General features: G+C 39.8%; 1 protein-coding gene and 1 long non-coding RNA gene across 4 annotated transcripts in view; one reads left to right on the forward strand and one right to left on the reverse strand.

Moving 5' to 3' along the window:
* Positions 1–27069, forward strand: part of LOC108416589 (polymeric immunoglobulin receptor-like) — a 900619-nt gene that overhangs the window by 623960 nt on the left and 249590 nt on the right. For 2 of the 3 annotated variants that reach the window (XM_037531125.1, XM_037531124.1), the window contains 3 exons: positions 5222–5536; positions 5626–5934; positions 6041–6094. In XM_037531125.1, the coding sequence (XP_037387022.1) occupies positions 5222–5536; positions 5626–5934; positions 6041–6094 (678 nt within the window). Of the gene's footprint in view, positions 1–5221; positions 5537–5625; positions 5935–6040; positions 6095–6389; positions 6441–6834; positions 6869–27069 lie in introns of all 3 variants that reach the window. The other variant, XM_037531126.1, reaches the window with a different exon arrangement.
* Positions 12987–14078, reverse strand: LOC119261614. The gene is made up of 3 exons (XR_005129121.1): positions 14049–14078; positions 13776–13835; positions 12987–13228 (listed from the first exon to the last, which is right to left on the reverse strand). It is a non-coding gene; the product is annotated as an uncharacterized LOC119261614 (long non-coding RNA).

Here is a 27069-nt window from a genome sequence, read left to right on the forward strand (position 1 = left end):
TTACATGTCAATAATTTAATTTAATTAAACCATTTAAGTATAAAACTCAGAGTTCCATTTTAAATATTTGCAACCAGCCTCACTTGTCAAGTTATGGTCATCCTAATATTGCAGAATGATACATGGCCCCAGGTCAGCAGGGAAGGTGTTTAAATTCTATTTGTCACAAAGTCCACGCTATGACATCACCACATGTGAACGTTATATTATGTAGCATAATTACTATTATGTCTTTAACATACAAAAATTACACTGAGATACAAACTGAGCTGTGATATTGTGCAATCATTTCACCCAAGAAAGTGTTATGACACCTATATATCAGCAAAACCTGTCACTTGCCCTAAGTGCTATGGGAAGTTAAAAGTGAAGTTGACAAAAGCAGCATTTATGACAACTGTTGCTTATAGTCAGTTTATATAGGTTTAAGTCAGGTGTCATGAAAGGCTAATACAGGTTGTCATGTAGCCTTATGAACAGTGCACTACAGTTAAGTGTTACCTAATAAACTTAATTCCAGAACAAACACTGGGTGAGTTAGCAGTCCTACTTTTGCTGTACATACTAATCCAGGCTTGCTGCACAATTTTTAAAATTATATTCAATGTTTTGTAATACCTTTTAAGACTTGTCACTTGTGGCAAGTGGCAGAAAACTAACTCACATTTTACAGGACCATATTCAGAGGAAAAGCGGTAACTTTAAAGAGGTGAAACACAGTTTAAGCTTCCTCTTTAAAACAGTTCAATACAGAAGAAATTTAAACTGATGAGCTTATGAATGTGATGATTGAAAGGCTATTCAAAAAACCCCTGTCAAAACTTGGTGAAGGATGTTTCTGAGGATAAGTTAAGTGAATTATCTACTACTGTCATCATATCTTCATCGTTATAATGTTGATTTTGTCTGTGAGACCTAAACATTGAGCTGGATCTTCTCCTTGAGCCTTTGTGTGTGACGTTAATAAATAAAGACATAAGTTGTGTCTAGAAAAACTCCTGCCAAATCCAGCCTGACGCCTCTGATTTTCAGATTATTATTTCAGCTTTTACAGCCGGACTTGCAGCAACATACAGACACCATATCTAAGTGTCTGCTCATCTGAATTTCACATACTTATCTTGATTTTTGCTACTCTTGCTTGTGCCATGTTCATTATCAGAAGCTGTTACTGCAAGGGGGTCAGTTGTTCATCAAAAAGCAGAGCAAAACCATTTTATATTGAGGTGTGAATGTACACTTACAGAAAGTAGAACATCACTACTTACAGCTCTGCTGTTGTTGTCTCTGTATTTTTAGTTACAGTTGTAGAACCTAGAAGGAAAAAATGAACATATTCATTCTTTCTCTTTCTTGATGTGATGAATTTTTGGCTCTATTTGTGATCAGACCTGAAGTGGTTTCACTGATGCTGGTTTTCTCAGTGGCAGAAACTGTAGTCACAGCTGTTGTTGCTGTGGAAAATGAGATATAAAGTGGTGTGAGTAGAACATTACAGCTTGATGATCAGCAGGTATGAACAGTATTTCTGATACATGTGATCTTACTTGAAGGTCTTTCAGTGACAGTGAGGTGAACAGTAACCCCCACATCTCCTGCACTGAACCAGTACCAGCCAGCATCATTCTTCTGCAGACCACTCATCTCCACCCTGAAGGATCCTTTTTCATCATCACTGACCAGCCCTGCTGAATTCTGGGATGTGGTAGTCTTCCCCACTGTGAAGCATGTCCAGTCTTTAAATCTGCACCACTTCTTCTGTTTATTCTGATATTCAGCTCTATAGAGACACTGGACACTGACACTGCCCCCTTCCTGACCACTCACTCTGCTGTTTATCACTGACACAGCAGGATCTGAATAAAGAGGCAGAGAATGAGTGGTGTAAATACATTCTTCATCATAAATTACACTTTATAAGCTTTAAGTTGTAATCAGGGATGGGGGAGTAGCTAAGTAGTGTGCTACTTTTTGTAGCTAACTACAAATATTAATAGCTAGTAGCTGTAGCTGCTACAATTTTATGAAATGTAGCTAGTATCTGTAGCGCCTACAAATTTTTGTGTAGCTATAGCGAAATTTTTCCCTATAATTTAGCTTCAGACAGTCCGGGAAAAAAGACCAACGAAACGTGGTTGTTCACTGGGCTGGTGGCGACTGTGCAATCCTAACTGAGCCGGACAGCTCAAGCATGATCAAGCTGATCACCCCTTAGTAGTAGGCTTAGCTCAGGGGTCGAAACTGAAATGTTAAGAAGAGCCGTTTTGTCCTTTCAACAAAAATCAAACCACCTTGGGAGGCACGACATTGTCTGTTTTGGCTGCATCTCGGGAAACTTCTCTGCGAATTTCTTGTAAAATATCTCTCAATGTTTGACTTTTCATGAGGTTGAAGTCGCTTCTCATGCTCCAGCTTCTCATTCGAATTCTACCGTGGAACGGTAGAACTACAAAGTGCACCTATATAGTAAGTGGAGCTGAAAAAATGGACAATGAGCGTAGAAACAAGGGGGTGGTCATAATGTTATGTCTGATCGGTGCATCTTGCTGAAATGTTTACATTGGAGCAGTTTAATTTCAACAGTTGACAGTGTTTTGCACAAAAATCTCGGGTCTGTATTCAGTTATTTTTGTTGATTTTTGTTAGGAAAAACCTGGAATGATTGACTTTGCATTTAATCTAAATTTTTGTTGGATATCGCACCTTTGGGTGTGTAAGTTTGATTGTTGGTTACAGTTTTTGGTGATCTTCTTGTATATTTGCAGCTTTTCAGTTGTGTGTTTCTTTCTGGCCCAGGATTAAATGCAGTGTCTTGTTCACACTGTCAGTTGGGATTTTTTGGTGTGTCAGGTGGAGATTCACAAACGTTCTGACAATTACACTTTGAAAGTAGCTAAAAAGTAGCCACTACTCTTTCTGGAAAAGTAGCTAAATTGTAGCTAGCTACAAAGTAGCTAACTACTCATTTTTCAGTAGCTATCCCAACCCTGGTTACAGTGAACATTCAGCCTCACACAGAGAGACTTCTTACCTGCACTGACTGTCAGGTATAAATAATCCTTGTCATCAGGGGTCCCTCTCCCACCAATTTCCACAGCACACCAATAATATCCAGAGTCAGAGTCTTGGAGGCTCTTCAGTTCAACAGTAAACATATTCTGGGTTGGATGATCAGTAACTGATGTTCCTCCACTTGTGTTTGTAGAGGCTACTATTTTACAGGAGGACCAGTGATACCCCCTACACCAGTATTTACGGTTTGATTTGTATTTCTCATCATAAAAACATGGAATAGTGAGAGATCCTCCCCGTCTTACAGCTAAATTCTTCAGTGTCTCCATGCTGTCAGAATCTGCAGAACAGAAGGCAAATTATACCAGTCCTACACAGTTGAAAGTGTTCTACAAGGGTTCTTTAGTATAAGAAATTAAAATACACTTTTCACTTTATTAGGTACAACTATCTTGCATCTGTACTTAATGTCTATTTATCAGGTCCATTTACCATATAGGGTCATTTCACAAAAAATAGACTGTCATTTATCTGTTTCTCTGCGTAATTTTTAACCCCCCTTATGTCCATCAATATTCAGGACCACCACTTAGCAGGTATTATTTTGATGGTGGATCACTTTTTAGCACTGCAGCGGCACTCACATAGTAGTAATATGTCAGGGTGTGTGTAGTGGATCACACACAGAAGCAAGGGTATGCGGTGTTATTGCTGGGCTGACAAATAATACTTCTGTGGTGGCCTTGTAGAGTTCCTGATCAATAATGATCAGGGTTTAGAAGGGCCAACAAATTATGCAGAGAAATCGATAACAATCACTAACTGCAAAAGGTTTAATTCCAAAATACTGTGTATTCATTTGTAACAGTGTTGGATATGATGTAGTTTTCCTAAAGAATAACAGTTGACAAAGTGTTGGCAAACATTTTCTCCAGACTCTGGCACATCTGTCACATGACCTCAATGTGAACCTGCTTTCATCTGTGAAGAGCACAGGGCGCCAGTGGTGAATTTGCCAATCCTGGTGTTCTCTGGCAAATGCCAAGCGTCCTGCACGGTGTTTGGCTGTGAGCACAACCCCCATCTGTGGACGTCGGGCCCTCATACCATCCTCATGGATTCGATTTCTAACCGTTTGTGCAGACACATGCACATTTGTGGCTTGCTGGAGGTCATTTTGCAGGGCTCTGGCAGTGCTCCTCCTGTTCCTCCTTGCACAAAGGCGGAGGTAGCGGTCCTGCTGCTGGGTTGTTGCCCTCCTACGGCCTCCTCCATGTCTCCTGGTGTACTGGCCTATCTCCTGGTAGCGCCTCCAGCCTCTGGATGCTACGCTGACAGACACAGCAAACCTTCTTGCCACAGCTCGCATTGATGTGCCATCCTGGATGAGCTGCACTACCTGAGCCACTTGTGTGGGTTGTAGAGTCCGTCTCATGCTACCACGAGTGTGAAAGCACCACCAACATTCAAAAGTGACCAAAACATCAGCCAGAAAGCGTAAAGGTACTGAGAAGTGGTCTGTGGTTCCCACCTGCAGAACCACTCCTTTATTGAGTGTGTCTTGTTAATTGCCAATAATTTCCACCTGTTGTCTGTTCCATTTGCACAACAGCTGTGAAATTGATTGTCAATCAGTGTTGCTTCCTAAGTGGACAGTTTGATTTCACTGAAGTTTGACTTACTTGGAGTTATATTGTGTTGTTTAAGTGTTCCCTTTATTTTTTTTAGCAGTGTATATATATATATATATATATATATATATATATATAAAGAAAGGGTTAGGCTAACCCTACCCTACAATATGTATGTATGTATGTATCTATCTGCATTATTACACAGTCAATAACAGTAAGAGTCAGAGGGGAAAAAATAGAAAAGAACAAAACCAAACAAAACAGGAAGACCTCTGAAGTGGAGCTGCTTCACTCAGAGGCAGGAAGCGTATTTGTCTCTGGAGTCTCTCATAGAAACATGCACTTTTACTCACTCCTGAGTTCTTTAATTATTATTTTGCAATATAATCAGCTAGAAGCCCAATCCAGTCCATTTTGTCATGTATGCAATGGAAAAAACTCTCAGCCCAATTCAGTGTGCAGTGTGGCTCCTCCCATCTGTAGTTGTGTCACATAAACCTTTTTCTTTTCCCTCTTTTCTTTCCTCTAAATTAGTTCTATAGTAATGTTGAATTATTTTGGCTTCTGTTCTGCAGATTCTGTGAGCCTGAAGACACTGAAAAATTTAGCTGTAAGACGCAGAGAATCTCTCACTATTCCATGTGTTTATGATGAGAAATACAAATCACACCGTAAATACTGGTGTAGGGGGTATTACTGGTCCTTCTGTACAATAGTAGCCTATACAAACCCAAGTGGAAGAACATCAGTCACTGATCATCCAACCCAGAATATGTTTACTGTGGAACTGAAGAGCCTCCAAGACTCTGACTCTGGATATTATTGGTGTCATGTGGAAATTAGTGGCGGATCAGATGACGGTGATTATGTGTACCTGACGGTCAGTTCAGGTAAGACGTCTCTCTGTGTGAGGTTCACTGTAACATCGCTTGTGATGAAGAAAATGTTTACACCACTCATTCTCTGCCTCTTTATTCAGATCCTGCTGTGTCAGTGATAAACAGCAGTGTGAGTGGTCAGGAAGGGGGCAGCGTCAGTGTCCAGTGTCTCTATAGAGCTGAATATCAGAATAAACAGAAGAAGTGGTGCAGATTTAAAGACTGGAGCTGCTTCACAGTGGGGAAGATTACCACATCCCAGAATTCAGCAGTGCTGGTCAGTGATGATGAAAAAGGATCTGTCAGTGTGGAGATGAGGGGTCTGCAGAAGAGTGATGCTGGCTGGTACTGGTTCAGTGCAGGAGATGTGGGGGTTCCTGTTCACCTCACTGTCACTGAAAGACCTTCAAGTAAGATCACATGTATCAGAAATACTGTTTATACCTGCTGATCATCAAGCTGTAATGTTGTTCCACTCACACCACTTTGTTTCTTCTTCTCTTATGTTACCAACAGCTGTGACTACAAGTTTAAGCAGTCAGGAAACCCAGGAAAGTGTAAACACTCCAGGTACAGTCACTCACGCACGTCTCATTGGGGCTTGGACGCTGTCCTCATACCACCTGTCAACTTACATTAAATATTTGGGGGGCAGAGTTTAATGTTACATCCTAATTCACTGACAGACATTTCATTTTTAGGAGAGATGTAGAGGTAAGAGCAGAAATGGTGGATAAATATGTTTAGTTTTTGAATAGTTTATTTTCTTTTAATTATCACGCAATTATTGTATTATAAAAACTATATATATATAGTTTATATACTAACATTTAATTTGTTTTTGTGTTTGTTATGTTGGTAACAGCTGTGACTGCAGCTTCTGGCAGAGAGAAAACCATCAGTGATGATGCTTCAGGTACAATCAACTTCAGAAAGAAATTTTCATTATTCTTGGATGTATCCTGCCAGCTGTGTGTGTGTGTGTGTGTGTGTGTGTGTAATAATAATAATAATAATGATAATAATAAACATTATGTGACTGACAGCTTTCAGAATAAAAATGTCAACATTTGTTACTTTAAATAAAGCAGGAAAAACACACCCAACATTTACAGTTATAGCAAGAATTAGTGCTACTATATAAATCAGCATATTTAGGGTATTTTTGCTAGACCTTTATGTGATGAGTTTACTGAGACGAATATCCTTAAACTAAGTATCAAGCAATGATATATATAGAGAGATTGTTCAGTTACATTCTGACTGTGTTAAAACTGTAAGTTTTAAATTCTTGATTCTTTTCTCTACAGAGGAAATTACATGTTCTGCCACTGAGAAACCCAAGTGAGTAGAAAATCACAGTAAAAATACTGAAGAGAATGAAAGAGGTCAGGATTGGTGAGTACTTGTGGTGCATTTGGACGTCCTTGTCAGCTCATAGAGCCGGAAAATTGCACATCCGGACAAAGCAGACTTGTGCTGTCATAAAAATGTAATCACAATATTTACCTAATCTTTATTATGGTTCAGTAAAATGATCACAATACTGTATTTTGAAAAAGGTACATTGATTACCACGAAATACAAGGTGAGGCACAACATACCATGAGCAAAAAAAAATTCTTGAAAGTGATCTATGCTGTTTGGAGCAAACCCCTTAATTTATTGCTGTTGCTGACGGGCCCAGTTTACTCCCTGCAGGTAGACTGAATCTTATAATCATTTACACACATTATGATACAGTAATTGAAGTGTCACTGATATATTAACTATTTGAGAGGGTTCAGTCTGTGTTGCTGGCCACTAGCAGACAGCAGGCTATTTTAGCGTCTGCTTTTTTGGCTTTTCCCACCATTTTCTCACTCCATGTCTTAGCTGCCTCTTGCTGTCTGAGCCCCCCAGTGACGCAGTGATAACACATTATAGAATCTGTCATCATCACCACAAGACATAAACTGACAGTCTGAAACCTCAGTTTGTGAATTTATACAGGTGGTGATTTATTCCTGCTTTGTTTTGTTTCAGAGAGTCACAGCAGTTCTGTCTTTCACACAACTGAATGATTCCACATACGCTGAGATCCTGGAGCCCAATCCCAGAACAAGTTGAGACGGTGTGTGAAATGCCAGTATAAGCATAAAGCAGTGATTAGTAAATTCTGTTGTACTGCATTAAATGAACAGAACACACAAACACAGTATTTGATGTTTTACATTGTGAAATTCATGGCTTTTTTGTGTTTATATCATTTTTACAAATTTGAAGTTTGAACAGGAGCATATTTGTCACTGTGTTACATCACCTTTCCAGTGACCTACTGCATTAGTGCCATGAAGCCAAACGTAGAACTATGATCCTCACACTTTTTCATGATTCTTTTTGGAAAACTGTAAACTTCATTAGCACTGTATTTATAAAACTGTAAGCAAATCTTGTTTTCAAAAATGAATGTATGTAAAATGGAAGTGATTTACTAATGTGAAGCTATAATAAAGATTAGTCTGTTACAGGGGACTCATTCCTCAAGTGTGCAGTTTTGTGTGTAAGAATGTATGTGTGTGTGTGTGTGTGTGTGTGTGTGCGTGTGTGTGTGCGTGTGTGTGTGCGTGTGTGTTTAAATAGGTAAAATTTATAGATAAGATGTAGAACTACAGCTGACCATGTGTATGTGGAAACCCCTTGTGGTTAGAAATGCATATTCCCTAGTAAAACCATCATGAGATGCACAAACTGATTATCAACTACTTCAGTATAAGTGACAGAAGGACTGGTGACTATTGAGCTCATTCCCTGTAAAAATGTTTCCTCAGTCAACATGAAAAATCGTTTTTAAGTTGTTTTGACTTTTAATCTACATTTAGAAATTTCACATCATTTTAATTCACATTAGATGTTCAATGCAAACGTGAAAAATAAATGAAAATGAAAACATGAAAATGAAAAATACATACAGAGATAAAAAAATCTAATATTCTTTCCTTGTAGACATTAAAATCTAGAATTAAAAATCTACAAACTAAAGGGAAATTGTAATTATTTAATGTTCATATTTAATTTTTACATGTAAAATGAAAAGTTATATTTTAATCAATAAGAATAGCTTTTTCAATGCTTCTTAGGCCACTGAGGAAGTTAAGTTAAAGTTAAGTAATACTTATTAGTCCCATAACAGGGGAAGTGAAACACCACACACACACTAGTTAGCACACACACACTAGGGGTCAGTGAGCACACTTGCCCGGAGCGGTGGGCAGCCACATCCACGGCACCCAGGGAGCAGCTGGGGGTCAGGTGCCTTACTCAACGGCACTTCGATCACATACTGTCGGTTTAGGGGATCGAACCAACCACCTTCCAGTCACAAGGCTGGATCCCTAACCTTCAGCCCAGGAATAATAACTTAAACTCAGTCATGTACTGTTGGCGCTGGGGAATGAACCGGCAACCTTCCGGTCACAGGGCCAGTTCCCTAACCTCCAGCCCACAAATGCCCAATCATATATACACTATAAACATGTAATGTCACAACAAATATCTCAACAAAACATTTGTGACAGCAAATGTTCCACTGACACCAGTAAATGAGTCAAGACATGTTTGGTGCCTAAATCTTGCTTCTTTAGTTTAGCACTGGATCTATGAGTCTAACATTGCTAACAAACACAAAGTCAACAGTTAGTTTTTATTCACGAGTGTCAATCTTGAGGTTTTGACCTGAAGATTATGTTAAACAACTGAAACAGAATCACAAATGTAGTGTGTGGTGTGCATGCATGCAAAGAGGAGCTGGATTTTGTAGGGCATTCAAAATTCAGCACACCTGTAAAGTGCATGCCTACAGCATTTAGCTACAGAAGGAGATTTTTGCATTTTTGGAGCTCACAGTAAGTTCCAATCCCATTTCACCCCTTGCCCCTAACACTTATCCCTACCCCTTTTTATTATTTTTTTTACACGTTCACATCTAGGGGTACGGTTGTCCTGATTGTTTTGAGATGGAGGGGTAGGGTGAAGCATCTTGGTTTATTTGATATCAGTGGTGGACAGTAAAGGAGTGAATGTAATTAGTTACTATACTTAAGTAGTTTTTTTTCTGTATCTGTACTTTACTTAAGTATTTCCATTTTGGGTGACTTTTTACTTTCACTCCACTACATTTCAAAGTCAAATATCTCACTTTTTACTCCACTACAGAAATCTGTCGTTCCTTTTGTTTTTTCTGTGTATAAAAATGTAACATGTCAAAACAAAAGAAGTGCAAAGCAAGAGCACCAATGATGGAACTAACCTTACCTGTAAATAGACCACAGTACAGAAATATGTACACATATGCAGTCGTGACTGGCATGTTTCTTTTTTTCTGAATCAATACAAACACTTTCATTTTATAGTAAATTAGTTTGGGTTAGTTCATGTTTATGAGCAGAGACCTACAGATCAATATAGCAAAGGAAAACTTATTTGTGATCCTGAGTTTAAAGCCAGTTTTTATTCAACTTGTAACTAATTCACAAAGTAATCTTAAACTGAAACTTTGCTTGTGTGTAAAAGTGATTTCAGAGCCACTCGGTTCTCCCTGATTGGAACTGTTTACCTTCAGTGTTTTGTGCTTATGATCATTTTAATAGACGTCAGCGTCACTAATTAATGACATTCTATTAAAAGACTGAATTACCAAGAGAGACACTGGAGGATTTTCACCTAAAATGAGTTCATGAAGCGAGTCTTGTTGTAAAAATGATAACAGTACATACTTAAGTACTTAAGTACATTTGAAGCCAAATACTTTTGTACTTTCACTCAAGTTGAGGTCTAGAGTAAGGACTTCTACTCTAATATTTTACCTTGGGTATCTCTACTTTAACTCAAGTACATGATTTGTGTACTTCGTCCACCTCTGTTTGAGATCTTAACACTGTTACAATAACATACCTATGTTCTGTCTTTCCAGGTTCTCCACAGGAAACCAGACAGCTCTTCCGGTTCCGAGCAGAGAATGAGCAGCGTTTTCTAAAATCTAAAATTGCTGCAAAAAGTGCTGCAACTGTTGCGGGCTCAAGGAACAAGGCCTTACAATAGTCACATTTACATGCAGCCTGATAATCCATTAATAATATGGATTATAATATGGAATATAATAGCTCAATCAGAATAGAATACGTTAATGTAAATCAGAATAGGCTAATCTGATTGAGGCCATTCAGAATACAATTTCTGTCCGATTGAACGAGGTGGGTAAACCTCTAAATAATCTGTTAGATAGAAGAATAATAGTCATGTAAACGTTGAATCCGATTTCACTCCAAACCGAATGGAACGTGTAAGTAGGTTCAGCGCATGCGCGGCGCGTCATAGCAAAAGGTTTATAGCGGAGCTGAAACTGGTCTGCAGAGGAGACGAGGTTTATACTCTGAGCTTTAAAACACGGCGGTGGGATGGACGTCCAGCTTATGTGCCTCAGAACACAACGTCTTCCTCTCCGCCTCCTTTATAAGTACATGTGAAGGGCGTGTTTCTGAGCCTGTGATTTGTCTTTACACTCATCTTGTATTTGTTATATTGTTATATTAATGTTACGTACTGTTACATAACATTAATTTACGTACTGTTAAGCTCTCTTTTCCTCTGTTAACGCGTGTGTGTTCTGTTGAGGGCCTCTCTCGCCCCCTCCTTCAAGAGAGGGAGCTAATGTATAGAACAGCATGCCAATGGGATGAGAGCAGTAGTTCCTTATGGGTATCTGTTTGTGTTAGAGTAAACTTTTCCAGATATGGGAATGTATGGATGTGTGTGTGTCTCTAACCATGTTATGTATGTGCGTCCATTCAGCATATAAGAGCAGAGGCAGCTTGGACGAGGGGGATCCAACATTCGGCCTTCGGGACTCTCACAGGGCTTTAACACTATCTTATTAATTTGAAATAAAGTTGTTCATGTTTAAATCCAGATAGTGTCTACAGAGCTTTCGTCTCACCACCTACACAACTGAGAATAAACAACACCTGACATCAGTTTAAAGCCATTAAAACACAAACGAGCCAGCTGGAAACTGATCTCACGCCGACTGGACATCACGTGATGTTCGCTGTCATGGTAACGTTCACTCTAAGCGCTACTTGTACGCGCTAAGCGATTACTTGTAGCGAACATGTAAACAAAGATTTATCATATTTTTGAGTAAAGTGTGCATTTAAACCCCTCAGTCTGAATCTGTAATCCGAGTGTATTCAATCGGATTGGCAAAAATCTTTGCATGTAAACACAGCCAATGATTGAATACTGACGCTTTAATGAGGAGACAGGAGGAGATCTGCAAAACATACAGACATGCTCTTCAGTAGGGAGAATGGCTCGTTACCTCGCATTTATCACTCTTTCCAGATTCTGAAGCAATTAACTCACACACTTAGTTTAAAGGTTGTTTACAGAGAACATGGAACTAAAGAGACAATCTTCCAGTAACACAATATCACTCAAAACTTCTGAAATGGTGACTCAGCAAAGCTAACTATGAATTTCCCCAGTCAGTACAGCTTAGCAAGAGCTCTAAACTCCAGCAATATAACAAATATACCCTGAAATTCGACACAATACTTTTCAAACAACATAAACTGAGTAAAAAGCTCACAAATAAACAACAGCTCACCTGGAAAACAGACAGAAATGCTCTTTAATTGGGACAACGGCTCGCTCAGCACCTCCCATTACTCTCTGCACAGGCATTCTGAAGCAAATAAATCACACAGTATTCTGTGAACAACGGAAGAGTGCAGAGCACATCACTTTTCTGAACATGCTGTTGTGAGACTGTTTACCGATTTCTCTTATAAACCCCAGCCCCCAGCCCCCAACCACCCCCCCAACCCCCCCTTACTTTTTTTAATTTCAACAACTACATTGACTGACTGTGCTTCACAACCACTGCACTGCAACCACTTTGGGACTGAGTCATTTGTTTTAAAGCTGCTTCACTGCATACAACCATCTGACAATCACAAAAACATGCCTAGAGCCCACACAAGTGACATCACCACAGCTGGAGGCGACATATTGGAAATGGCCGGAAAACCTCGTCTCATCTGTTCACATAAAAGTCGCTGATGACAACTGATGACGTATCAGGTACTTGAAGGGTTGTTCTAATTCATCGGGGAATTTCAACCACTACCCCTTGTAACTCAAGGTGGAAGGTTACATTCGAGAACAAGGGGTAGGGGTAAAAATAAGAAATGGGATTGGGCCCAAGTCATTCTGTGTAAGACATTCACAACTTTAATGAAGACCTAGGTAGAGGATGTATTTATGTGTATTTATGTGTTTTGTGTGACTATTGACTTCTAGTGGTTGTTAGCAATATTAACCTTGTGGCTCCAGCGCTAAATTAAAGAAGCAACATTTGGGCATAAAACTTGTCTTGGTTGATGGACAACATCTGAGGTAAGTGACAAATTGGCGTAATTTGAATTTTCACCAATCCCTTCCTTTAAGTTTATATATTCATATTCAGTGCACCTGCAGGTACTTCTGAAAGACTATTTGTAGGTAGAAACAATGTGAATCAGCAGGAAGCAAAAACTTAAAGTTAAATTCTTGGAATGAAACCATTTTCATCATAAATGACATAGAACAAACTCCACTGTCAAATGACTTGCACTGCAGTGGCTTCTTTGTAAGAGATCTGACCAGAAACACCTTCGCTTACACCTGAAATCAGAAGAAGGAAAACAGACCAATCAATTTTACACTGTTTTCAAATGGCCCTAAAGTGCTGGAACGGCAAATATGTCCTGGGTTTTTGCACTCGAGCTATGAGTTAACAGAAGTTACATTATGCTGCGTACAACTAGAACAAACTGCAAGATCTTGAATGTGTCTCAAATGTAATGATTTTTATAGCCATATTAAAAACATGCCTCTTTTCATGTGATTATGATTAGCTCTAAAACATGTTGTCTATTTTGATGGTACTTTAGTCTTAATGAGATGAATTTTGTTTTCTCTTCAAATTTATTGCGCTAGTTTATTTTTATTTTTTTTACACATTTATGTAAAGCATGCTGAATTGCCTTTGCATATGAAATGTGTTTATATAAATGAACTTGTCTCTGTTGCTCAGATAGATTTTGGGACATCAAACATAGCTTGATCAATCACCAACATTTGGGGTAATATTTTTCAGTCATTTGAATAACAATCGATTATGGGCCATCACACCAGTTATATTTTGACCTTCACTCTGAGACTCTCTCACCTCTTACTTCAAAACCACAGAATTGTAGATCACCCCATCATCTCCAACTGCCTGAAAGAGCTGGAAAGTAGGAAAGGTTTAGAAATATTGGAGCATCTGAAATATTGAAGCATTCCTACCACCCTGAGCACTTTCACCAGATAAACCAAACACATGATATATTACTATATCTATATTTATTCTTTCAACCAGCTAATGCTCACTCAACTCAAACTATCAAGTGGTCAAATCAGTGAACTGTTACTGATAATAATGGGTGTATTTTGTACTTACAGTTTCCTTGGTTATATTGTTGTAGATCACATCATTTTCAAGATCCAATGCAGGTGAACGCTGTGGATATAATTAATTTAGTAACTTAATCTCTTAGTGTAGGCAGAGAGAATTTTTTGGGTAGAGCAGTAAAAAAGTGGGTCGGCCAACTTGGTAGATACAATCATGCCTGATTCACCTGAACACAGCCAACACTGCAACACCTTCACTATAAGGCATGCATCCACTCACCACAGAGACTATTTTTACCCGCTGAAGATGATATAACTGGAGTAAAATTTGACAGATGACATGTACAAAGAGGAGGAACAACCTAAACCTAATCAACTTATGCTAAATACTTCGTTAACAGGCAAGAAGATGTTTATGGACTATTTATGTCCTACCTTTGATGACAAAGGCCATTGCAATTTTTGTGACAATAAACAAAATTTGAAAATGGGTAGAAAAAAAAAATCCAATTTCATTATCCTTAAAAATACAACTTCATAAATATCATTTCAGCATTTAAGTGGAAAGCTGGTGATCAATATATTTCTACCTGTGTCTACACCCCTGATATACAGTTTTGTGTGAAAAATAAATAAAGTCTTACCTTTTTATTTTTATGAATCACAGTGCTGTATATCGCTGCACTCTCAGTTGTAGGTGCCTACTACGCACAAACAAATGTGATTTTACACAAACTCAAAATCAGATGACCAAAAAGGTATTATATTATTTTTTTCTAAAAACAAATGAGCTTTCAGCATTACACGTCTAATGAATGAGAGGCACAACACCAACTACTGCACCGTGGCTTTAGCCAACAAGAGCAAATTAGAACCATAACCACAATACTGACTGTGTGAACTGCAGTGTTACTGACCCTGCCTCTGTTCTCTGTTTGACTTCCATCTGTTAGAGTGAGATGAGGTGAATTAGATCATTCTAAACACTAGTCATTGTTGATGAATTAGTTGTCTACGCGTAGTTATGTAAAAACAGTTCATTCACAACGTACAAGATAGCACAACATTAATATTTGCTGTTAGTTTTTAATCCTGTCTTTTTTAGTAGCAAAATTTTAAAAGCATATTGAAAAGGCCTGTAATAAAACAGGAGATAGTGAGCACTTACTGCACTTTTTTCTCAACATGCAGGTTATAATGATGGTCAGAAGCAGCAGCAGCCCCAGGCCGACAGGCAGTAGAACCCAGATAAGCCCGTTTTTTTGACTCCTGCAATGAATAATATCTTTCACAGATAACCTTACATTAAACCTAACATTTTTAAAATACACATGCTGCCAAATAAAATGTTTATGTAAAGCACAGAATGAATAAAAGTTCAATTCATCAACATTTCACTCATGTGAATTACTTGTGTTGCTTTCTCTCACTTGAGTCACTAACTTGTTGTTGTTACTGCAGAAGAGGAAACAACTTAAAAAAACAAATAAAAAAATAGTAACATGCTGTACTGAAGCGTGAAAAACCACACCACTATACACAGTATTAAAAATCACACATGAGGGCCAGTGTCTGTGGCACATGCACACCCCAACACTGTTTTTTCAACCCATGGTGTTTGGCAGAGGACTATATAAAGCAATACCATAATACAGCAATCTTCAACATAACCTCACATGTGCCAGCATGTGCCTCAACATTGCGGTGCACAACTGTGCTTTTTTTGAGCTTTTAATGGTCGCCCAAAAATTTGATTTTGTGGCTTTCAAGGGGTCCAGAGGGTTCATTAGGCCCTGCATTTCACACCTTAACTACGTCCAAAAGTATGTAGACACCCTATCCAATGAATCCAGCTCATAGTCCATAGTTCAGTGTAAGAAACATCTAATGATGACACTGGAGTTCAACTACACACACATCTTTACATCTACACACAGAGCCTAAGGTCACCATGAAAAATGTACAGCATCAACTACAGGGGTATGGGCTGTGGACTGTGGAGCAGTGGGACTGTGTTCCCTGGAGTTATGGAGCTCCATCCAATATCCCGGGATTAAGTTGGAGTGGTGATCCAGAACAAATTATCCAACATCAATACCTGACCTCACTAATGCTCATGTGGTGGAATGCAATCAAATCCTCACAACAATGTTCCAACATCTAGTGTACAGTCTTCCCAGAAGAGTAGAGCTTGCTACTGCAGCAAAGGGAGACAAACTCACTACTAATACCCTTAATTTCAGAAGAAATGTTTGGACATATAGTGTATGTGTTAGTTAGCTTGGTTAACATGTGCTGTACTCACTAAAAGTAAAGAAAGACACATCCTGGCATGTAGTTTGAATTATCTTTCAGTAATGTGTTTTTAGTCTATGATTATTAGAGCATACATGGTTCCAAATAATGTATTATTTCCTTAGAAAAGCACTGCTAATAGAATTGATGCTCTGGGTCAGCATGACCTTAAGGTCATCATGCCCAAAGCCAGAGCTCGACTAGAGGGCAATAATCCCCCCTAACACTGCGCTGTGGAGCAGTAGAACTGTGTTCTCTATAGTGATGGAGCTCCATCCAACACCTTTGGGATAACATGGAGTGTGTTTTGTGATCTAGTTTCTAACCTTTGTCCTGTGTTGTTGGCGGTCCCAGAACCTTTTTAAATACCCCATAGAACTGAGCTTTGCTATTAAAGCTCTCCCAGCGGGTCTTCAGGTCAGAAATAAAGTCAGGGTTAGATCTGTCAAGAATACGGCGAAGTTCGTCCATAACCTGGTGCAAATAAACGAGAACACACAACCATACAAAAAGATTTAACACATGTTCAAGTTCTAGTTAGGGGCGTACAAGAAATAAATACATTTGCTTACATGATCTACTTCTCTGAAACAGGGGTATGCTTGTAGTATGTTAGCTGGCCTGTCCTGGTCTCTCAAGGTGTCAGAGTTGATAAAGGCTCTACGAGCATCAAACTCAAGGTCAAGCAGCTGAGCAACTGCCTCCTTGTTAGGTTTCGGCCTTTTATACATCTCTTGCAGGGTATGGTAATGTCTTGCTTGACTTTGCTGACTTTCAGTGCCAGAATGGACTCCTAGATCTTCAGTAGCTTCTCCTCTCTGGTCAACAATTTCTGTTTAAAAACAAAGCAGTCAGTTTTTTACAAATATAATCTATAATAAAAGAATCACAATAAATCACACTTACCAGCAGGTGAATTCATGCCATCCAAAGATGATGCGCTGCTTCTTGTTCTGTCTAAGAGTACAGTTGATGCCGTGCTTCCTGGTGACTCGGAGACTGATGTGCTTGAATCATCTGAACACTCCAAATTCAGTCGTCTTCGTTTCCTCTGTCTTTGTGGTGTAGGTCCCTGACGCTTTTTTGGTGTCTTTATGTTGTGGAGTCTTTTCAGTAATTGCTTAAAAAGCAATTCCTGTATGTGAAAGACATTAAAGTAATGCACTCATTTAATTTCACAATTTACAACTAAATATTTAGACTGCACATTTTGTTTTACTATGGGGTCATTTTTGTAAACCATGTATTCTAGATCCTAACTAGTGCAAATTGTGTAAAAAAAAACTCTACAATTAATAAATAATTTAGCCAGCATGAGGCTGATTTCATGAAAACAGAATTAAATGAGATTAAATTACACATATTTTTACAGTACTGCCCAGCACTAAATCAAAATATGAAATATTTTACCTGCCGGAAAGTATGCAGACATTTATACATTATACTATATTTACAAAAATATAAGTTCAGTTTTCATGATCTATCATGGATGGTGTACTGTGTTTTTCATCAGTGAAACTTTACAGTGTGATATTAATGAAAAGTTGGTTCACAAATGGAACAAACACTTACCCAAGGGTGTCTGCAGTTCACAGAGTTATCACGAAGCATTGGATAATACTCCACAAGCCGCTTTGCCATAGCCTGGAAATCATTTTTGGATGGATACATAAATTCAGTAGTAGTTGCTCTGATGATGGACACCATGTTGGTCACCGTGTTCCTCACTAATCGGCAGCGAAGTTCTTTTGAAAGAGTGCATCCACCTTCTTGGCCAACAAGCTGCATTTCAAAATACTGCTTTCTAATATGTTCCAGCTCACTGTCAGTATACACAACATACTCAGGGTTGGGTAGCTGCCAGGTTCTCGGAGTCTCTTGCACATCAGGAGACCGAGGAGTTTCTGAAACACAAGGGTTGACTTGTACAGTGGCCAGCCCTCTGCCATTCGAACCATTCTCTTGATTGGGGGATGCTGCCTGCTGCCCCTGCTGAAGAACATTAAGCTAATATTACAATTCATAAACTGAAACACTTGGCTGGTAATCACAAATTTAACATGCAATTTTAACTACAACAGTTTTCATATTGATCATTTTGCAGTTTTATACTGAAGCCATTAGCATTTATGCTAGCGGATTTTTAAGCCTTGGGCTATTGTTTTGGATGCTGGCTGGTAACTTAGCAACCAGCTAAAACACTGGTGGCGTGCTGCAGTGGGCGGTAACAAGCCGTGACGCAGTTGCTCTCTAGCTAAAGCGTCTCAATAATGTGATTTATGAGGAGAGATGTCAGATAGAACGCTGCTACTTAAGCAGCTGCCTACGTAGTCAGTGCCTACTTACACAGCTCACTAGGTTTTGAGACACACCCATATATATATATATATATATATATATATATATATATATATATATATATATATGTATATATATACACACATATAGATCTGTATATAGTGATGAATCAATTAAAAGAAGATTATTTATTAAAATTTATTTAAATTAGTTGTTAAAACTGACTGAATGCGGATCGTGAATGTGCATTCAAACGTGAGTGACTTGTGACTTAAATTACTCTGTACCTCTTGATCTGTGTGAAACAGGTTCCATATGGCTTTTCTCCTAAGAAAATGTTCAGGTCCAGGAAAAAGATCACGTATGTCTTCACGGGACAGGGTTGGTAACAAGGCTTCACTGAGGTTTGCAGCTAAAAAAAAAAAAAAAAAAAATATATATATATATATATATATATATATATATATATATATATATATATATATGCAAATACTTTTAACTTATCATTCACTTTCCCTGAACATTATTTGTACATTTCTAGTACTTGCAGTGCTACACAAAGCATGTCAACAGATAAAAAAAATAATAAATCAACTAACAAAGGCTTACACTGTCCAGGGGTCATGTATAAGCCTAATTCCCATGTTTTCTCTTTTGTGGTCTTAATATAATTATTTTTGACACATTCTATAAATTATACTATATAAATGCATCAGTGTTTAATTCATAATAATTGTGAGACAGGAAAACAATAATCATGCAAAAATAAGCTTACTGTAAGAATCAGTAAGAAACATATGATATAACCTACACACCTGCTCAACTCTGAATATGAAACAGTCATTTTTCACCACAATTTACACGAAGGGGCAGCAGCACATGCTTAACTTAAATGATATTTTACCTTGTAAGGTAGCCGCTGATACTGCGTCCAGTTTTTCCATAACGGACATCTGAGGGAGTGGGTTCCAGATATGTAGCTTAGTTAGCTAGCTAAGGTCTCCAAGGGTGTCCCAGCAAAAGTCAGATATCTTACTTTTAGCTAGCTCACAAAGGCAGCAGGGCTTACAAGGAGATTTGATATTAGTGAGCAAGGTTCATCTTCAGGCTAACGGTACACAGAAAAAAACTTTAGTTAGCTAACTGCTAGCCAATCCATATAGCTAGCGGTGAGCTAACAGTGCAGCTCCATTCTCCAGTCTGTTAACAGCCGTTCCCGCTTTTCTCGGAGGAAGAAGGGCGCTACTCGAACCGCAGTACTACGTCTGTAGTGTCTACATCCGCTGTTCAAATAATGGGCTATAAAATTTATTAAAAATTATGTAGTGTATAGAGTGGATCTATTTACTTCAGCGGAACCACTCCCCTAGCTATTGAGTTTACATATAGGTTACCTGCCAGTGCAGTGATATGTGTACATTGAGACTACAGTGAAGCTCAGTAAAAGTCATGTTCATTCTACCTCCGAGTTGAATAATTTATTCATGTTTACTTTGTTGATTAAATATACAACAAATGGCGACGAGTAAAACCGGACCCTAAACAACTGCACGAAATGAAAAGTTAAACCGGAGGGAAGGAGAAACGAAGAGGAGACGAAACGCAACCTAGCAAAGGATCCGTGAGTAACAGTGCATAGCACACAGTGAAAGGATAAATGGATACGATCTGGATTTCATGTCCGAAATGGCTTACGTTGGGAAAGTAGAGGAGTTTGATAGCTCAAATGAAGACTGGGAATCATACATAGAGCGAGTGGAGTTATACTGCGACGCTAATGATATCGAGGATAACAAAAAAAGTTCCGTCCTCCTCAGTCTAATGGGAGCTAAAACCTACGGTCTACTGCGTAATCTCCTGAGCCCCGCGAAACCGTCAAGCAAGTCATACAAAGACATTGTTGAGACGTTGCAGAAGCACTTAAACCCCGCACCATTAGTGATAGCGGAAAGATTCAGATTTCATAAACGGAATCAAACAATGGATGAAAGCATATCTGAGTATATGGCCGAACTGCGCAAACTCTCGCAGCATTGTGACTTTAAAGATGGGCTTAACGATGCCTTAAGAGATCGATTGGTATGTGGCATTCACTGTACAAGCACACAGAAAAGGCTACTGTCAGAAAAAGAGCTAGATTTGAAGAAAGCATTCGAACTAGCTATCTCAATGGAAACAGCAGCTAAGGGTGCATCAGAGCTACAGAAGAAAACCCTAGAAAACGAAGTACATCAAATGTCCTTGAAGGGGAAAAAGCAAAAATGCTACAGGTGTGGTAAATCCTCTCACCATGCAAACGACTGCTGGTTCAAAGAAAAGACATGTAGGAAATGCCACAAACAAGGCCACATAGAAAGAGCATGCAAAACAGACCAAACTAATACCCAAAAAGAAAAATCTGGAAAGAGCAAAGGTTTTAAACCTAAATTAAAGGCCAAAGCAAATGAAATGCACAAAGTAACAGAACATTCAGATAACACACACAGCAGTGAGGAAGATTACTTGTCATGTTTAGAGCTGCATAACATAACTGAAGAAGACCGGAAAATAATATGGGTCACGACAACAGTGTCTGGAGTGAAACTTAAAATGGAACTGGACACAGGTTCAGCCTTGTCAGTTATCTCTAAGACCGACTATGACAGGCTGTTTTCTCACTTACCACTGAAAAAGACATCAGTGATGTTAAAAACGTACACAGGTGAAAAGGTGTCACCCAAAGGGAAACTTAAAGTGGATGTGGCCTATGGTGACCAAACACACAAGTTAGAGCTCTATGTCCTGAAAACCACAGGCCCAGCTCTACTAGGGCGTGAATGGCTGAGAAGAATTCAGCTTGATTGGCATGCAATAAAAGCCCTGAATATCTCAACAAACCGCAAGAGCTCCACCCGCAGCCCTGACCAGAGACTGTCACAGTTGTTGGAGGCTAATGCACACGTGTTTGAGAAAGGCATTGGTAAACTTAAACACCTAAAGGCCAAAATTGAACTTGAAAAAGATGCCAACCCAAGATTCCACAAAGCGCGCCCAGTGCCGTATGCACTACGTCCTATGGTAGACGCCGAACTGCAGAATTTGGAGGCATCTGGCATTCTCTCAAAAGTTGACTGGAGTGACTGGGCTACGCCCATTGTTCCCGTGATGAAGAAAGGAAAAAGTGAAGTGCGTATATGTGGGGACTTCAAGGTGAGCATTAACCCGGTGCTGCGCACAGTGCAGTACCCCCTTCCACGAATCGAAGACATCTTCTCATCATTGGCTGGTGGGGAGAAGTTTTCTAAGGTCGACTTGTCACAGGCCTATCTCCAGATGGAAGTGGAGGAGCCAAGCAAAAAGTTCCTAACCATCAACACCCATAAGGGACTTTACCAATACAATCGACTTGTGTTTGGTGTTGCTTCAGCTCCAGCCATCTGGCAAAGAGCCATGGACCAGGTGCTCCAGGACATACCTGGAACACAATGCTACCTGGATGATATTATCATAACAGGAAAAGATGATGATGATCACTTCCGGAACCTGAGCAAAGTACTCACCAGGCTGAAAGAGTACAGTCTACGGGCAAAGAGAGAGAAATGTGAGTTTTTCAAAAGAGAAATCTCATACTGTGGACATGTCATTGACAAGCACGGCTTACATAAATCACAAGACAAAATTGAAGCAGTACTGAAAGCACCTAAACCTGAAAATGTGTCACAATTGAGATCGTACCTGGGTCTCGTCAACTATTACCACAAGTTTCTACCAAACCTTGCTTCAATGCTGTATCCACTAAATGCGCTACTGCAGACAGGAGTGGAATGGCGTTGGTCAGAAAAATGTGAAAGGGCATTTGCAGAAACAAAAAGACTAATAACATCTGACGAGGTACTTACCCACTATGATCCATCCAGACCCATCCGTCTAGCATGTGACGCGTCCCCGTACGGCATTGGTGCAGTCTTATCGCACACAATGGATAATGGACTGGAACGCCCAATTGCATTCGCTTCAAGGTCCCTTTCAAGTGCCGAACGCAACTATGCACAGATAGATAGGGAGGCCCTTAGCCTGGTATGGGGTATCAAAAAGTTCCACCATTATCTCTATGGTCAAAGGTTTACCTTAGTGACTGATCATCAGCCCCTAGTTTCAATATTCAATCCACGGAAAGGAGTCCCAGTGATGTCAGCCGCGCGACTACAGCGATGGGCCCTGTTCTTAGGAGCACACTCGTATGACATCGAGTTCAAGGGGACTAAACAGCACTGCAATGCTGACGGTTTGTCGCGCCTCCCACTGTCAACATCTGTGGAAGAAATTCCATCAAAAGGTGACCCGGCTGAAATATTCCACACAACACTGATAGACCAGCTGCCAGTTACAAATGCCATGATACGAAAAGAAATGCGGAATGACCCAACACTTTCCAAGGTGTATGACATCACAGTACAAGGTTGGCCTGCCCATGGGAATCCATGTTTTCCTGAGTTTTCGGCAAGACATGATCAGCTGTCAGTTTGCCAGGGGACCTTGATGTGTGGATCACGTGTGGTAGTGCCCTCCAAGCTTCGCACCAGAGTGTTGCACAGTCTACATGAGGGTCACGTAGGTACGGTGAAGATGAAAAGCCTGGCCCGTAGCTACGTATGGTGGCCAGGGATAGATAAACAAATTGAGGACATCACCAAAACCTGCCCAGGATGCCAGAGCATTCAAAACGCACCGCCACAGGCTCCCCTACATCCGTGGGAATGGCCGTCTGCACCCTGGCAGAGAGTGCACATTGATTTTGCTGGCCCGTTCATGAACTCAATGTTTCTCATAGCTGTGGACGCTCACTCAAAATGGCCAGAAGTAGTCTCAATGAAATCAACAACATCCGAAAAGACTATTTCTGTTCTGAGAACCATCTTTGCCAGGAATGGCCTGCCTGAGCAAATTGTGAGTGACAATGGCCCACAGTATACTTCTGAAGAGTTTCAAGATTTCATGAAAAAGAATGGTATCAAACATTTCAAGTCAGCACCTCACCATCCAGCAACAAATGGGTTAGCAGAACGGTTCGTACAAACATTTAAAAAGTCCATAAAAGCAATGACAAAAGAAGACATCTCTCTTCAACACAAAATTGACAATTTCCTTCTGGTGTACCGCAATTCTGTTCATGCAACAACTAATCAGACACCTGCAATGCTGTTTATGAACAGACAGCTGAGATCTCGCATTGACCTTCTGAAGCCAAACCTGAGGAGAGAAGTGCAGAACAAACAATTCAGCAGTTTTTCGGGTGAAATGGCAAGAAGCTTCGCTGTGGGACAGCAGGTACTGGCACGTGATTACCGAGGGGACAAGTGGTCGCCTGGAAAGATAGTCACTAGGAGCGGCCCTCTGATGTACGACGTGGATATTGGCGAGCATACGTGGAGACGTCATGTGGACCAGCTGTTGAATGCTCAATCACAGACACTAGAGCAACCAGCACATCCACCTGATCTTGGAACCAACTCCGACCACAGTACAGTGACACCCACAGTGACAGAGGAAGTGCCCCTTACAGAGAGCACTCCACAAGTTCCGAGACGTAACCCTGAACGACTCAGGGCACCACCGAAAAGATTGGATTTGTGAGTTCACTTATGGACTGGAAAAAAAAAAAAAAAAAAAAAAAAAAAAAAAAAAGTTTCAACATATGTCAACTGAATAACAGATTGTGTTAAATGCATTGACAATGTTATATGTTACGTTAGTTATGTAGCATTAATCTAAAAGGGGAGGAGTGTAGTGTATAGAGTGGATCTATTTACTTCAGCGGAACCACTCCCCTAGCTATTGAGTTTACATATAGGTTACCTGCCAGTGCAGTGATATGTGTACATTGAGACTACAGTGAAGCTCAGTAAAAGTCATGTTCATTCTACCTCCGAGTTGAATAATTTATTCATGTTTACTTTGTTGATTAAATATACAACAAATTACTAACAAACTTTGAAATTTAAGACAATTACAATAGTCTTACATCCTAAACACCTTATTTTGAGTTGTATATATTTAAAGCATTACCAACTTCAAATGATTTACAGCGTACCACCCTTTCCTATTGATGTAACCTTCCGCCACTACAACGATCCTTTTCGCGGTCTGCTGTGGGGTCGAGGCTTCGGTTAGGGCTGTTATGAGGGTGTCTTTACACAGTAAAATGATTTGGCGTTGTTTCATCTGCTGCCTTTTTGTGGCAGTGACATTAAGAGCATTGCTGAACCACATCAATACGGTACACAGCCGTAGTCCGAATTTCCGTGTCATCTGCGGCATTGACGGCTGCACTCAGGAATACAGAGTGTACAACTCTTTTTACTACCACGTCAAACGGAGCCATGCCTCGCATCTCCTCAGCCGCAAGTGTATGAGGCCCAGTGGAGACCGAACGGCGGGTAAAGCCGCGGAGGACAGTGCAGGGCTGTGTACAGCCAGATATGTTCCAATGCAACCGAGAGAAAGATGTTTGGAGAATTTTGATGTACCTAGCATTCAGTCAGCACTAGAGGCACACGAACCCACTACAGCAAGCACACCAACAGGTGTTGTTAGTGATGTTGGCTGCTCCACCACCGAAAATGCCCGAGGTCACGCCGCTCCAGCTCCGGATGGCGCTCCGCCAGCTTCTACTGAAGACACAGCGCTTACAGCCCAGGCGGAACAGGATGAAGTACTACCCGAATCTACACAAGTAAGTTACCTATAAAGTGTTTCAGCTAGCAGAGTATCTGTGCAGCTTATCTGTTAATTCTGTCCAAGTAAAAAAAAAAAAACAAACAAAAAAACAACCTTCGCCCGTAAGTTTCAGCTGTCTGTACCAGTCTGTCCTCTTTTACTAATGAGTCGATTAATATTGAATCGATTCTTCAAATGAGTCGGTGTCGATTCGACCAATGACTGCATGTTGACGTGGAATCGACTCGTTGTTCTTTCAGATAAGTTCACTCAGGTGCTTATCTGACGGTGCGTGGGATGCGCGCAACAGAGTTTAATCACTGCTATATCATTTAATATTTTTTCGTTGTTCAAGTGAAGTGGATTTAACTGCCGTATTCAGCATATATACTCGTGAAATGGTTAATATGTTGATATCATAATATTGATTAAATATTAAAGATGAGATGTCTCTTTTTATCTCTAGCTAGGAGAAAGTGCTATACATGAAGAGACTAATGTGGATCTACTGAAGAAACATGCCACTGCCTTTGTGCTCTCTGCTAAAGAGAAACACCGTTTATCACAGGTAAGTTAATGTGTTGTAACTATATACTGTACATAAACACTGCAACTGGCTCTTGTCAGTCCGTTACTGTTAACGTGATATAATTATGCAGTAATAAGTGTGAAAAGATGTGTGTTTAAGCTATTAGGTTCACTGAATTAATGATTGCTATTATATTGAAAGTTACCAACCAAATTTGGTATTTTTTGAACCAACTAAATTATGTTGTGTATTTAATGTCAAGCATTACATATACATAATGAAGCAACCATACAGTTAAATTATGGACTGACTGATACAGATACTGCACAATTTGAATAATTTCAGATGCTGATAATGAATAAGGCATTTTTGTTTTTCCCCCAGAGTGCAGTCAATGATATTGTAGCTGGAGTGCAGAACTACCAAGCTTCACTGCTGGACAGTTTGAAAAATCAGATGGCACGGGTATTCCAGAGACATTCAGAAGTTACAGATCAGCTGCTTAGTGAGTCAATGGACATTTTTGATAGTTTTGAAGACCCATTTGCCAGAGTTTCCACTACATATATGCAGGACTCAACCGTCAAGGAGCTGTTTGGAGTAGTGGAAGCACAAGAAATTGAGATTGCCCGGTCTGCATGCTATAAAGGACAAGGACCCTCTCGTGCTCTTGCTATTAGATCTGAGTGCATTTACTACATACCTTTGATCAAAAGTTTGGAACAATTACTTTCACATCCTGTGGTTCTATCAATGTTTGACAAAGGTGTAGAGACATGTAGGGCTGGATTTTTAAAGGACATCATTGATGGTGATATTTTGAAATCACATCCATTGTTCTCTGTTAGACCCAATGCCCTACAGCTGATACTGTATACTGACGAAATAGAACTGTGTAATCCTCTGGGGTCACATGCCTCAAAAAACAAACTTCTAATGGTGTACTATACTTTAGGGAATATACATCCTAAATATAGGTCTAAGCTGGCTGCTATCCGTCTACTTGCTATTGCAAAAGCAACGGATATTGCTCAGTGTAGCGTTGATGTGATACTGAATAGAATACTGGAAGATCTGATTTTGGTGTACAATGGTGTGAGAATCAAAACAGTGGCGGATGAGAGAGTTGTATATGGAGCATTAGTCTCATTTTGCGGTGACACCTTGGCTCAGCATGAGGTTACAGGGTTTAAAGAGGGAGTTGGATTTTCATTCTGTAAATGCAGACACTGCGAGTGCATGCAGCTTTACT

Source organism: Pygocentrus nattereri, chromosome 19, assembly GCF_015220715.1.
Source record: "Pygocentrus nattereri isolate fPygNat1 chromosome 19, fPygNat1.pri, whole genome shotgun sequence".
Lineage (NCBI taxonomy): Eukaryota > Metazoa > Chordata > Actinopteri > Characiformes > Serrasalmidae > Pygocentrus > Pygocentrus nattereri.